The sequence below is a fragment of the Alligator sinensis genome, unplaced genomic scaffold (assembly GCF_000455745.1).
Source record: "Alligator sinensis unplaced genomic scaffold, ASM45574v1 scaffold467_2, whole genome shotgun sequence".
Classification (NCBI taxonomy): Eukaryota; Metazoa; Chordata; order Crocodylia; family Alligatoridae; genus Alligator; species Alligator sinensis.
The window spans coordinates 2,183,248-2,197,306 of record NW_005842129.1 but is presented as its reverse complement, the minus strand read 5'-3'; the positions used below and the strand labels follow the sequence as shown (position 1 = coordinate 2,197,306).

The 14,059-nt window shown below is 45.9% G+C and overlaps 1 protein-coding gene across 1 annotated transcript in view; it reads left to right on the top strand.

Moving 5' to 3' along the window:
* RNF123 (ring finger protein 123) overlaps positions 1-14,059 on the top strand; it is a 131,000-nt gene that overhangs the window by 21,656 nt on the left and 95,285 nt on the right. The window contains 10 exon segments of the mRNA XM_014520555.2: positions 1,837-1,929; positions 2,086-2,159; positions 2,713-2,830; positions 3,062-3,161; positions 3,705-3,766; positions 4,750-4,821; positions 5,744-5,864; positions 6,761-6,862; positions 7,991-8,097; positions 8,861-9,059. Coding sequence (XP_014376041.1) covers positions 1,837-1,929; positions 2,086-2,159; positions 2,713-2,830; positions 3,062-3,161; positions 3,705-3,766; positions 4,750-4,821; positions 5,744-5,864; positions 6,761-6,862; positions 7,991-8,097; positions 8,861-9,059 — 1,048 coding nt within the window.

Sequence of the window (14,059 nt, the reverse complement as noted above, 5' to 3'; positions counted from 1 at the left end):
TTTTTTTTTTTTTTTTTTTTTTTTTTATATCGGGGCCCATTTGTAAACAGTCTCAATCCAGTGCCCCTTGCTCCTGACCTGCTTCCTCCTACCCTCCACACCCCCAGTGTGTGGGACAGGAGGAGGTGTGTGGTGGGGTGGTGGGGGGTAGCAGGCTGGAACTCTACCAGCCTGCAAGGGAAAAGCCACAGTTTCCCACATTTTTCTTCTTTAAAGGAGAATCCATTTTTAAAGTTTGTTCCAGTTTTTTGTTCGTGACTGTTTCATATATTCTTGCAACCCACATGTTGAGAAATGCTGATCTATTCAATCCCTCTGCCTAAGGCAGAATCAGCCTTATCCAAACTATCCCATACAACCATAATCTAAACTCTGCGTAAGACTACCATTAACCCTGACACAACATGGACCTAACAACCTAACCTGCTGTGGGTAAAGTCGGGGAACCACAGCAACCGATGTGCTGCTTCTATAAAATGTTGTCAATATATGCTGAAGAGGTAGAGGCCCACGCTCCCTGGTACAGAAGAATGCAAACCCCCCCCCCCCCCCCCCCCCCACCCCCCATAGTCTGTACCAGTCTGACCATGGGGTAAAATTCCCTTCTAACACCAAATATGGTGATTTTGGGCTGACCCTGAGCAGAGGGGCAAGACCCTCTGTCCAGGAACATCTGGCTTTGGTCCTAGCAGGAACATTGGCACACCCCAATTGAAGTCCTCAGCCTTGGCTGTAGCCAACACCCAAAGCCTCTAGGAAGGCTTAAAAGCACCTTAATACACACAGCAGAAAAAAAGGCAGGGGGAGTAGGAACAACGAACAAAGCCCAGAAGTATGGAAAATACCCATGCTAGAACATGGGCAGCTATTCCTAGATCATCCCCGACTAGTGGCTGTCCAACCTCTTTTTGAATACCTCTAGTGATGGAGAGTCCACAGTTTCCTTGGGCAGTTTATTCCACTGCCTCACTATTCTAAACTTCAGGAGATTCATTGGTTTTTGGGGTCTTTATGCCAGAGAGTCCTATCCCTTGCAGTCTGGGAGATGACTCATCTCTTTGGTGACTGATAGTTGGAAACAAGTCCTTTTAGAGACGCAACTGAACGTCCTGACAAAAACGGTCAACTTTCCTGATTTCTAGGTGTTTAGGTTCTCAGTGATGCATTCCATTATGGTTTAGTTCTTGTGAGCTTCCAAAAATTGTCCTCCTAGGCTGTAGTATTGGCTTATATATAAGAATTGGGAACTGTAGTCTGTCTGACTGGGGCTTTGGTGTAGAACTTCTGGTTTTGGTAAAGCTATGATAGGTAATTGGTCTGCAAGTCAGTGCTGGGTTGAAGTGGCTTTGCATTACCTTATTTGGAGGCTGGTTCAGAACACAACTGGTGGGTTGAAATGCCCTTATGGCAGGCTCGTCTTTTGAAGTGATATGGGAATCTGAAGGAAGCTGCATGATGGGACCGCTAACGTCACCTTTGTGCCACTTGGGGATTCCCCCTTTCAGTGAAAACATCAAAAACCCAAACCTGAGAATGAGACTCTCAATCTGTAGGGGACTTATGCTTATGAGTAAGTCAAGTTACTAACAAAAACCACAAGGGAAAGTGGAATGTGAACATGATTTGCCCCATGTGACATCTGACTGCTGCTTTTAACCGTCACTACCCCACATGGTATTCTAGTTCCTGCCAAGCAAATGTCATAAGCATGGATCCAGAAGACAGCAGCTGATTTCAAAACGAACTCCTCCTGACTCTAAGAGACACTTTCATTGGTACTTGCTTCCACTCTGCAGCATGCTGTCTGTTTCCAGTTAATTTTTCCATCTTTCTTAGGAGTATGAAGTGCATGAATGCCTCAAGCAACTGCTGATGTCCCTGTTGCGGGCATACAGGTTCTCTCCCATTGTCCCAGACCTAGGCTTACAGGTAAGTGGCACTTTTAAGCCCCTAGAAGCAATGACTGGCCAGGATTTACTAATCCTGTTTTGACCAGGAATTATTAATCCTATGTTTGTGTGGGTAACTAAGGTCTTTGGCCAGTTCTGCACTATGCAATTAATTCTGCTTCTCCTGTCTCTTTAGATTCACTATCTCCGTCTCACCATTGCAGTTCTGAAGCATGAGAAATCTAGGAAATATCTGCTCAACAATGTCCTGTATCCTTTGTCTTTACTCTTATCTGATGTGCCCTCTAGAATGTGCAGTTAAAATCTCCAAGACCCTGGCCAACTGCCAGCAAAAGGCCCTTTTGTCTCTACACAATGTGATGTTTTGGGAGGCTGTTTCATGGTGTTCTGATATCTAGGGGAATAGCCAGTGCTGTTCTCAGTGGAGCCTTATTTTGAAGAAAGAAGGGTAGCTCATGGACCTTCCTGTTGGAGGGGTTTTCCTGACCTATGTTTCTGCTTGGCTCGTGTACATACAGACTCTCTGTATCCTTTTGACTGGTTTGTGGTAGAATCTTAAAGACTGTACAAGATCAGTTTTCACAGCCATTGCCCTGATGCTTTGGCAGCTGGCTGGATTCCTTGGGTATCTGAGCACCTCCTGGAGATTCCATTGTTTGGAAAAAGGCTTACATGTCTGCCTTCTCTCTGGACTGTGGAATTGCTTTCCTTTCTGCTGAGGTTCTCTGTGCAGTTGAACAGTTCCCTGTCATTCTGCATGTGCTCCCAACCAAACAGGTGCTTGTGCCTTAACTTGGAGCAGCTTTGATGTGCTCCGTTCTGTTGTGTTCTTCTACATCAAGAGCCCCTTGCGTGTGGAGGAAGCTGGTCTGCAGGAGCTCATTCCTACCACCTGGTGGCCAAACCGCTTCACCAAAGAGGTATGAAGAAACATACCTCTAAAGGCCTGACAATTCCAGATGGTGATCCATCCTGGCAGGGAAAGCTCTTACCCACTTGGAAGCTGCACGAGTTTGCTCCGCGTTCTGCAGTAGCTGTGGGCTTGGGCTTGAGTCCTGAAGTGCTCTGTCTGGGGCAAATTGTTGTTGCCCTTCTGAGCATTGTAAGACATTTTTATTTACCATTCTTATTGATGCTCTCTTCCCATGTAGGGTAAGGAAAGCAAGGAGGTGAAGGAAGAGAGTGCTGAGGAGAGGCTGAGACGGCGCGCATATGAGAGAGGTTGCCAGCGGCTCAAGAAACGCATTGAAGGTCTGAGAAGGGAAAGGGAACTCTGCCTACCTAGTGGCTTAGGTGGGCAGTGGTCAAACAGGTGCCCTCCAGCTTAGGGAGAAAAATCTGCACATTGACTTGATGTCCTGTAGGCTACTTAAAGTCCAGCTGCACTCCCATCTGTCTTGGGCTATGCAGTGAGAGCCAGGCCCATGCAGTCCCCTGGTAGAGAGTGCAAATACCTGGGGCACTGCTCTACACAGACCTGCAGCACTCCATCCTAGGGTACACAAGCAAAGCCTGAGCTCCCCTTTCTGGTCATTCCCCATTACTAATGGTAAAATTACTTTGGTCACTCCCTATTACTGCTGCCACATCAGGCCTTGTATGAAAGGGAAGACTCTGAGTGATGGGGCTAATTTTGTGACTTGTGCTAGGATCATCCCTACCACGTAGCTTGGCTGTGAAGGGCCAGTCACCCTTTTAAGTACAATGCACAATGTTGGGCAAAATAGCAGTGGGGGAATGGGGTGGAAGCTATCCAGTGCAGTTTATCTGATGGCTGAATTATTCCTGTCACAGTGGTGGAGGAACTCCAGGTTCAAATACTGAAGCTGCTGCTGAACAACAAAGATAGAGGAGGGGTAAGTGGAATGAAGATGTCTTTTGACTGTTAGTATGAGGACTTGTAGGTATTTTATGGCAAAGCTTCTTCACAAAGGGCTCCATGAGTACTTCTCAGGAGCACAGTCTACTCCATATGACACTGACCACATTCTGAATCCCAGTCTCTGAGATTTCAAGTAACTGAAAACAGAGTTGTGTTTGATCCATGTGGGCAGGTTGAATTTGCTTACTAAGACTTGAATCTGTGTATTATGGGAACAGGAAGCCAGTGATCTGCAATATGTGATTCTGTGGGTCACTTGCACGTCATCTTTTGGCCAACACAGTATTAAGTAACTAGCATCTAAATACAGAGTATGCAGCTCTTTCTGGCCTCTGAATTTCCTTCACCCTTGGATTCTAATGAAATGGTATTTGCCTTCTCCAAACAGCACTATGTAGCCTTTCTAAGATTCTGAACATGTGTATAGTACAGGATGCATTGGACATGTTCTTGCACTGACCAGATGGAAGTGGTAGATCCCATCAGGGCCCTGCTGATTAACCCATGTGCATTTACATGGTGTGAAGCCTGGAGAGTTAATGGCACTGTCTGGAAGGTTCTTAGAGGTAATACAGGCAGTACCCCTGCTGAGATGCACTCCCTGCTATGTGATGTGCTAGGCATACAGGTTAGCTGGAGAAGGTTTTAAGGCTTCTAAGAGTGAAACTTGCCCTGTGACGAGGATGTTGTCCAAGGCCCACAAGTCAGTCAACCCCAGGTACACTCCAGGTTTTTAGAGGCTTGTAGGGATCTAAAGATACAGAGAGGAGCATGATGGGGTTTTCAAAAGTTCCTAGGTGCCTCTCCATCTTTAAAGAGAGGCATCTGTAGCTCTGTATGATGAAATTTTTGTCAGGTGAGCAGGAATCCAAAGGGTGGAGGGGACCAAGAGGTGGCACCTTTCAGTTTATCCCCCATGGCCCAGGTAAACTCAAGTCCTTCTGTTCCTTCTGGCAGGGAGAAGCCTCCAGATATATCTTTCTAAACAAGTTCCGCAAGTTCCTTCAGGAAAATGCCAGCAACCGAGGGGTAAATCATGCACCGATGCTTCAGTAACTCTTTGCTTCTTGCTCTTCCTATGTGATTTCCCTGGGCCACTGGTCTCCCTCTTGCCCCTCATCAAACATGGTGGTGTAACTCCCTCTTAAAAATGTACAAGATGAAACCCAGTGGGTGCCAAACAAGGGCACAGCAAGTTAGTAGCAAAGAAAAATATTCTTGTTGCCCTGCTGCAACTCCTAGGAGTGCTGTCTTTGGGAACACAGCTGGTGGCAGGCTTGTGTACACTGGAGCATGACAGCATTTAGTGCATTGGGATGGGTGTATATCTAGAGAAGCCAAATATTCTATTAAAGCACCCCAACTTCCTCATCCCCTTGGGTCTCTCATCTGACATCCTGCAGGGATAGAAAAGTCTGTCCAAACTGAATGTCAGGGCCTTTTCTGCTCTCTCTGCCAACTTGGCAATGCTGTGTCTGTTGGCAAGTCGGGCAAGGATGTCTGCCCATATGAAGAGGTGACCAGGCTGGAGGTATGTTGCCAATGTTTGTGGAGGTCTGTTAGTGTCACATGGGAAGTCTTGGGTGAGGGTTGAGCAACCTTGGCCCCAGAGAATGCTAGCTGTCTGCTTTACTTGAAACTTGGGGTTATGGTTAACTTATTGCTGCTGAAGGCTGGGTGATGCCAGGCTGGCTCAACAGTTGATTTTGTTGTGCTAGCTGCCCATGTCTGGTGCTTGGAGGGAAAGGGATTGTATGAGGTCAAGCTGCTGCCTTCCATTGAGGTGGATGGGTATGCATTGGGATGGACTTGCCACACTTTGCCAGAAATCTAACACGTGTTAAGAAAAGCACAAATGATAAGAGCAGGAAGAGGCCCAGCACTCCTGCTAGGAGCCATTCAGCGTTCACTATGGACTGAATCTCCTTTCTTCCCTTTTCCACTGCTCCAGAATCTGACTGTGCTGTGCCCACCAGAATATATGGTATGCTTCCTACACCGGCTCATCTTGGCCTTGCGCTTCTACTGGGATGGCCACAAGGCAAAGACCCCTGCAGCCTTAAACAGTGAAGGTATGGCTTTTCCATGCTGCAGCAATTAACAGTGGGAAAAGGAATCCTTAAGGCTATAACCATGCTTGGTTAGCTAGGTATGGGTATAGAATTAAGTCTAGCTTTTAGAGACCAGTAGCTGCTACCCAGAAGCTAACATTCTGTTCAGTAGCAATGGCTTCTCATAACCCTGCACCTGAAGTGCCTGAGCCCTTTCATACTTTAGACTTATCTACATGTAGGAATAGATTGGCATGGCCCTGCTGGCCATGTTGGTGTTTTGCTGCTTAGCTGACCAATACTTCTGTGTCTCTTATGAACAGAGTCCTTTTCATCAGTTATATCTTTGTAATTCTGCTGGTTAGTTTCCCTGTATAGAGAAGCTTTTGTGGGGAGAGGAGGAAAAGGGGAGAGGGAGTGCTGGTGATCTTGTCAGCGAGCTCAAAATTGTGGAGTAATAGCACAATAGTGTGCTAGCCATTTATGCACCTTCTCTTCCTGGCTTTTCCATTCCACCACAGTACTATCCTTCAATCCCCTTTTGTTCCAGGCCTACCTCCTCCTCTGAGCTATGTCCATTCCCATCTTAAAGAAGTCCTCCCATGCATGGCCAGTGTGTGGTGTGGTGTGGTGTTTGGGATATTTTATGCACAGCCAGTGAATGGTCCACCAAGTTCATGAAATAATTGGACTGTTGAAGGAAGAGGCAGCTATCGATACGTAGCTCCTGGCGAGTTGGAAACCTTGGAGCACCCCAGTCCCTTTGTTGTATTTTGGGCCAGAAATAGCTTGAAGTTGCAGACTTATGATTCAGCTCACAGTAGAAGCATTATATATTAGTAGCCTTCTTAGGCACTTAGTGGTTGGTCCAGGCCCCAGACCCTTGCCATAAATTTTATTTTCTCTTCCCCCTCCAGAGGCATATGTTCCTCCTCAGCTCTTTTATAATGGCAAAGTGGATTACTTTGACCTTCAGCGACTTGGGGGGCTCCTGTCTCATCTCAAGAAGACCCTGAAAGGTTAGTGCTGTGTAAGATGGTTAGCCCCTCCATTGTGGGCAGGAAGTTCTGTGTTACTGCAGGTAGCCTTCAGTATAGGGCATCGGTTCCCAATCTGTGGTATGGGTACCACCAGTGGTACACAGACAACCTGCCAGTGGTACACGTTAACAGATTTATTATAATTACTTTATATGACAAAAATATGCTGGTGTTACTTAATATTGTATTGTTTTAAATTGGTGTTGCGCAATCTGTCAGAGTTTGGGAACTGCTGGTCTAGGTTGTAATACAGACTGGATTGTGCAAGGAGGAAAGAAGGACAAGAACAGTGAGCCTGCAATAGTCTGACTCTTGAACTGCCTTCCAAGCCAAAAGGAAGGGGTCGCAGTGTTAATGCTGTAGGGTATTTGCTTTGAAGGTGGATAGCCACTGGAGGTCACCAGCCCTGCTGGAGTGCAAGCTTGTCCTTGCTGTCTAGATGGTTCAATTGTCCAGTTGTTTCACTGTGTCTGTATCGTGGATACCAATGTCTCTAAGAGAATATGAGCAGGGTTACCAGGAGTTTGCTGTGCTGACAACATGAAGATATAGGCAGGATCTTCCCTAGACTTTAAGGGAAGATAAGTGCCTAGTGTGTGTCCTTGCTGAAGGTGCTGCTTCATTGTCTGTGAGTGCCCTTCCTGAATCATTCCAGTAACTGTGCCTGTAGCTCAAATGCTCCCCCTTTCTGTGTTTCTACTCTTCCTAAGGCCTCTCATCAGGTTATGATTAAGTATTGATTAAGTATTAAGCAGAGCCCAGGGGTAGGTCTCTCTCTGTTTCTGTACAGGTGCTGTTGTCCATACCACCCCTGCTGTTGATGTTGCATTTACAGCCTACGGAGTCTGGTTCTGAGCTCTCTTAGATGCTGTTACTAAGGAAGGAATAGCTTGCCAAGAAGCAGGGGAATGAAGAAGGATTTGAAGAAGGGCATAGGCTCCAAAGTCTGCATGAATAGCAGGGGGGAGGAGGGTCTAAGAGCAGAGGGTGAGGTCTTTGGGAGCTATTCCAAAGGGCCTTAATCTGAATATGTAAGTGCTGGGACACCACCACCCTCTGGATGGTGTCCTATAGTGAACCCTGTGTTTAGCATTAATGTCGTGGCAGATGACCTGGCAGCAAAGGCCAATATCTTGATTGATCCTGCGGAGCTGCAGGCTGTAACTATGGATGATCTTGATGAAGATGAAGAATCAGCAGTGTCAATGATGCAGGTGAGCCTTATCTTGAAGTTGTCCAATGCACCAGTAGGCCTGGGTAGGCATGAGAATAGGGGTAGTGAACTCGGCCTCTGGCTCGTGAAGTAACCTTGCACTGGTAAAGTGACAGACCTGTGCTGGCTCCAGTGCTGTTTGGACCAGTCAGATACATGGCAGTCTGAAACAGCATGGCAAAGTAGCATGTTTCTACAATCTCTAAACCTCCTTGTTGGGAGCAGCTGGTTGGTGTTAAATTAGAGGGGGATGCTTCCTTTCTCTGCCTTTTACCCATTTCCCCCAGATCCGATTAAGTTTCCCCTCTCCCCATGATGAGGCCAGCTCCTGGTGCCTTCATCTAAAGTACAACTCTCATCAAAAAAGTAACCGTGGATATGATCCCTACTTATTGTACAGCTCTGCTCCCTTTGCCTGCTTCTTTTTAGTTGAGGCTTTTTAGCTGAAGCTTTTAGCTGAGGCTGCTTCCTTTTAGCAGTGAGAACAAATGTTTGTTTCTCTCTGTGCTTCACAGATGGTCTGTATTACGTTAGCCCTTGCAGAGCTGGTCCAGCCATAAGGACAGTGAGAGGGCATCTCTTAGTCCTTACCTGTCCTACACAACTTTATGAAATACACAACAACTGCCCCTCTGTATCTGCAGTGGAGTCAGCTGAATGTATGGGGCTTTTCCTGTCACAAGTGGGGAAGATGAGGAGAAAAGGAAGCACTGAATTAATGGATAATCCAGTAAATAGACCCACTTACCTCCCTGACTTTTCAGTCTCAGCGCCCAACTGCTGCGCTGGCCGTCGGGGGTGCCCTGGCCAGGCCCAGCTGGCTCAGCTCACCCACACTGGGTCGTGCCAACCGCTTCCTCAGTACAGCAGCTGTCAGCCTTATGAATCCACGGCGGCCCCTGGGCTCTCTGGAGAAGATTAAAGTTCGTACACTGAGTGTAGAGCAGAGAACGGAGGATGATAGTGAGTATTTCCTTACTGTATACTTGCTGAGGCTGGCATGTAATGAGTGGGAGGTGGGGAAGGGCCAGGTGGTACAGGTTCAGGGAAAACTCAGGAACTAATTGTCCTTTCCACTTCCTCTTTAAACAGAATGCAGGCAGCCCAAGTTTTTGTTCTTCCAGTTGAACCCCTGTTGGTTAGTAGATTTGTACCCACCCCAAAGCCAGCATGTGGACTGAAAGCCTGGAATAAACACTGGCAGTGACTTGGGGATAGTGCTGTCTGCAAGAGCAGCAAAAGCTGTGTGCTTGCTTAGGTTACATTTCATATTGATACAGGCACCTCAGACTGGTAAAATCCAGGAGTAACTGCAGTTGCTTTTTCCTTAAACATAAAGTCAGTAGTGGGGTCCTTCAGGGATCTATGCTGGATCCAGTTTTGTTCAACATTTTCATAAAGACCCGGAGAAGGGATTGCACAGTGAAATCTCAGAGTTTGCAGGCAATGCTAAATTGTTCCAGATAGGCACATGTCAATCTGATAACAAGGAGCTGCAGAAAAATCTCCCAAAGCCAAGTCAGTGAGGAAAAAAGTGGCAGCCCATGGGGAAAAATAACTTCAGCTATATCATATGTGTACAGTACTGGGTGCTAAGCTCTTTCTTGTGACTCAGGAAAAGGACCTTGGAGTCACTGTAGGCAGTTTACCAAAAAAACCCCCCAAACAATGGTTCCATGCTCAGTGTTGATAAAAAGGAAAAAAAAAAAAGCCAATAAAATGTTGGGCACTATTAAGGGAATTGAAAACATCATGATAGTACTACATAAATACCTGGTGTGATCATATTTTGAATACTGTGCACAATTCTGCTCTCCACATGTCCAGAAGGATACAGTGGAATTAGAAAAGGTACAGAGAAGGGCAACCAATATGATTAGGGGGATGGAGCAGCTACTAATACCACAAGAAACTGAAAAAGTTAGGGCTCTTTAATTTGCAAAGGAGAAGGGAGTGGGGGAGAATGTAGTAGTGGTCTATAAAAATTATGAAGTGGGGGTGGGGAATAAAGCGAACAGGAAACTTATTCACCAAGTCCCAGAATAGAAGGGAGGGGGCTATAACAGGATCTGTCTCTAAACAGCAGCTGTGGCACCCTCTGGCAGCCAGCCCTTTTAATCCTGCTTCTCACTTCAGCTCCCACCAGGGTACCTTTCTGTTCTTGTCTGCCACAGCTTTGATGGCAAATAAGATGTAAATTTGAGAGGCTGCCCTAAGTATAAGTCTGTAAATGCCTTATTCCTCCCTGCTCATCACTGGGCTGCCTCATTCTGGCTTGAATCTTTTAAACTTTGATTATCAGCAAGGTATCTCTCCTCAAAATGGCTTTAGCACATTCTCTCTCACTGAACAGGCAGGCTCCATCTTTAGCCTGTTTGTTCAGTCTCTTGGGCAGGCTCGGTCTCTAGCCCTTTCCCTCCCACTCTCGCACTACCTTCCTCAGGTACCCACCATGTCATTCTTCCTCCATCTCAGCTTGCAGAGCTGCTTCTGCTGTGATACTTGTTCAGAACTCCTTTTCACTCCAGGCTGTGCGCCATTCTGAGGCTCCCTCCCAGAGGCCAGGCTGATACGGCCCTGTGCTGCACCCCTTTATGATCATCTGACCTATAACTCTCACCTGGGTACAGGGGTTTTCCATGTCACTAATTAGCAGGCTTATTACTTTGGAGCCTGCCTCTGTGGCCCACACTTGCAGACTACCTCTTTGCAAGCAGGCTTACAGCTTTACCACCAGCTTCTGTCTCTAGTAACAGGGGTACTCATTGAAATTAATAGGAAACAGGTATAAACTAAATAACAATTACTTTTTGTACACGGCACATAATTATCTTGTAGAACTTGTTACCATAGGAGATTGTAAAGACAGATAGTAACAACCAGGTTAAGAAAGGGATTAAACAAATTAATGGAGGACAGGTCCATTGGGAGCTATTAATCTGAACAGTCAGGTCAGTGGTTTTCACCTGTCATCCCTTAACTAAGGATGATGGATGCCAGAGAGGGTATGATAGGGAAATCATTGTAGATATGCTTTCCCTCTAAAACAGCAGTGCTCAACCTTTTGGCCCTGTGGGCCAAATGAGTGGCATGGCGCTGGTTCTTGGGCTGGATCAGGCCCTGTGTTGCTTCCATGTGGCTCCTTGCACCATGACCAGGCCGCAAGCACTTTGATCAGACCCTGCACTGTCTTGGCTAGCCCCTATGTACCTGGGTATCATGAGGGGAGCTGATTCATTGTTTAGTGAGATCAGTCATGTCCATTGGGGTTGCACTGAAACATCAAAAGCAATCCGAATCTTGGAAAATTAGAGTTGGAAGGGACCTCGGGAAGTCATCTAGTCCAACCCCCTGCTCAGCGTACAATCATCATTCTATGCCAGGGCTTTGTTGAGCTGGCCTTAAGAACCTCCAAGGATGGAGATTCCACCACCTCTCTAGGTAACCTTTTCCAGTGCTTCACCACCCTCTTAGTGAGAGAGTTTTTCCTAATATTCAACATATACTTCCCTTGCTACAACTTGAGGCTATTGTTCCTTGTTATGTCATCTGCCACCCCTGAGAACAGTCTAGCTCCATCCTCTTTGGAACTACCCTTCAGGTAGTTAAATGCTGCTATCAAATCCCCCCTTTTCTGCAGACTAAATATACCACATTCCTTCAGCCTCACCTCATAAGTCATGTGCCTCAGTCCAATAACCATTTTCACTGCCCTTCACTAAACTCTCTCCAACTTGTCCACATCCTTTCTGTAGTTTTGGGGGGGGGGGGAAACTGGACACAGTACTCCAGATATAGCCTCACTAGTGCAGAATAGAGGGGAATAATTATTTCCCTCGATCTGCGGGCAGCACTTCTACTAATGCAGCCCAGTATGCTGTTAGTCTTCTTGGCAACAAAGGCATGCTGTTGACTCATATCCAGCCGTAGCCTCTGGGTCCTTTTCTGCAGAGCTGCTGCTTAACCAGTTGGTCCCTAACCTGTAGTAGTCCATGGGATTCTTTTGTCCTAAATTCAGGACTTTGTACTTGTCCTTGTTGAACCTCATGAGATTTCTTTTGGTCCAATCCTCCAGTCTGTCTGGGTCACACTGAATCCAAGCACTAACCTGTTCTTTCACCCTGAAGGCTGCTCACCTCCCCAAACTGTACTGCCTGCTGCAGTAGTGTGAGAGCTGACCTTGCCTGTTTCCTGTGAAGACTGAGGTAAAAAGGCACTGAGTACTTCAGCTTTTTCCTCATCATCTGTCACTAATTTGCTTCCCCCATTCAGTAAGGTCAGGGAAAGTGTGGGTCCCTTTCTCTTGTTGATAACATACTTGTAGAAACCCTTCTTGTTACCCCTCATGTCCCTTGCTAGCTTCAACTGCAATTGTACTTTGGCCTTCCTGATTTCATCCTTGCATGCTCAAGCAGTATTTTTATACTCCTCTGTAATCAGCTATCAAAGCTTCTACTGCTTGTTAACTTCCTATTTGTGTTTAAGCTCACTGAATACTTCTCTGCTAAGTCAAGCTGGTTGCCTGCTATATTTGCTATTCTTCCTGTACAATGGGATGACTTGTTCCTGTGCCCTCAGTAAGGTTTCTTTAAAATAAAACCAGCTGTCCTAGAGTCTTTTACCCTTCAAACTGGCCTCCCAGGGGATTCTTCCCATTAGTTCCCTGAGGGAGTCAGTCTGCTTTTCTGGAGTCCAGGGTCCTTACTCTGCTGCTCTCCTTCCTTCCTTTCCTCAGGATCCTAATCTCTCTCATCTTGTGGTCACTGTTGCCCAAATTGTCATCCACTTCTATATTTCCCACCAATTCTTCCCTGTTTGTGAGCAGCAGGTCAAAGAGAGCTTTCTGTGACTGGCAAAACCATCCTATGTTCAGTCAGAAGCAGAGAACTTTTTGACAGCTTAAAGCTGAAGCCGAGAGGAAGATTCGAGAAATAAAAAATAAATGGGAATAGAAGACAAAAGAAATCAAATAATTTGTTACGTAAAACTCTTGGTTCAGAGATGATACCTTTTATTAGGCCAACTAAAAAATTGCAAAAAAAAATGCATTGAAAAATTGTCTCTGAACCAGGAGTTCTATAGTTTTGCATTTCTTTTTGTTGGTAGCCAGCACGGCTACCAAATACATCCCTGAAATATGGAAGATGCCTAATTTTAGCCAATTTGGGAATTATAAGCTTCACTACTAAACAACAAAGAGAGATTTCTACACCTCCCTCCCTTTCTTCCATCTGACACCACCAGGGAAGGAATCCTGCCTTATCTGCACATCTAAAAGCACCTCACACAAAAGAACTCTCGTGGACCTTGAGGAACAGAGATCCATCTTCAGCTTCCTCTGTGCAAAATGAAGTTCATTTTTCTACCTGTGGGGACTTGTACCATCTCTAATTTTCCCTAAGCCTGAGGAAGAGTACATGGGCCCAAAAGCTTGCAAAGAAAGATAATTTTTTGTGATTTCTTAGTTGGTCTAATAAAAGGTATTATCTCTGAACCAAGAGTTTTAGAGTTTTGCGTTTCTTTGTCTCAGATCAACATGGCTACCAAATACATCCCAATAATTTGTTGACAGTAATGGCATGAGGAGCTTCTTCAGTGCAATCAAGGCTGTGTATGGACCAAGTTCTTGCGGACTCAGCTCACTTAGAGCTGAAGACAGCAGTACACTCCATGAAGGGAAGCACTCGCTAGTCCACCTACCTCTAAAGAAGTCCACCAGGTGATTAAGACAGATGAAGAGCAATGAAGCATGTGGCTGTGATGGTATACCAGCTGAGGGATTCAGAGTTGGTGGGGAAACTATAACTAACAAGTTTCACACAGTTTCTTAAAATCTGGAACACTGAGGAAATTCCCACTGACCTAAGGAATGCCAATATGGTAACAATTTTTAAAAAGGGAGATAATGACGAAACTATCGAGGTATTGCCCTCCTCTCCATTGTTGGAAAGATCCTCGCTTGA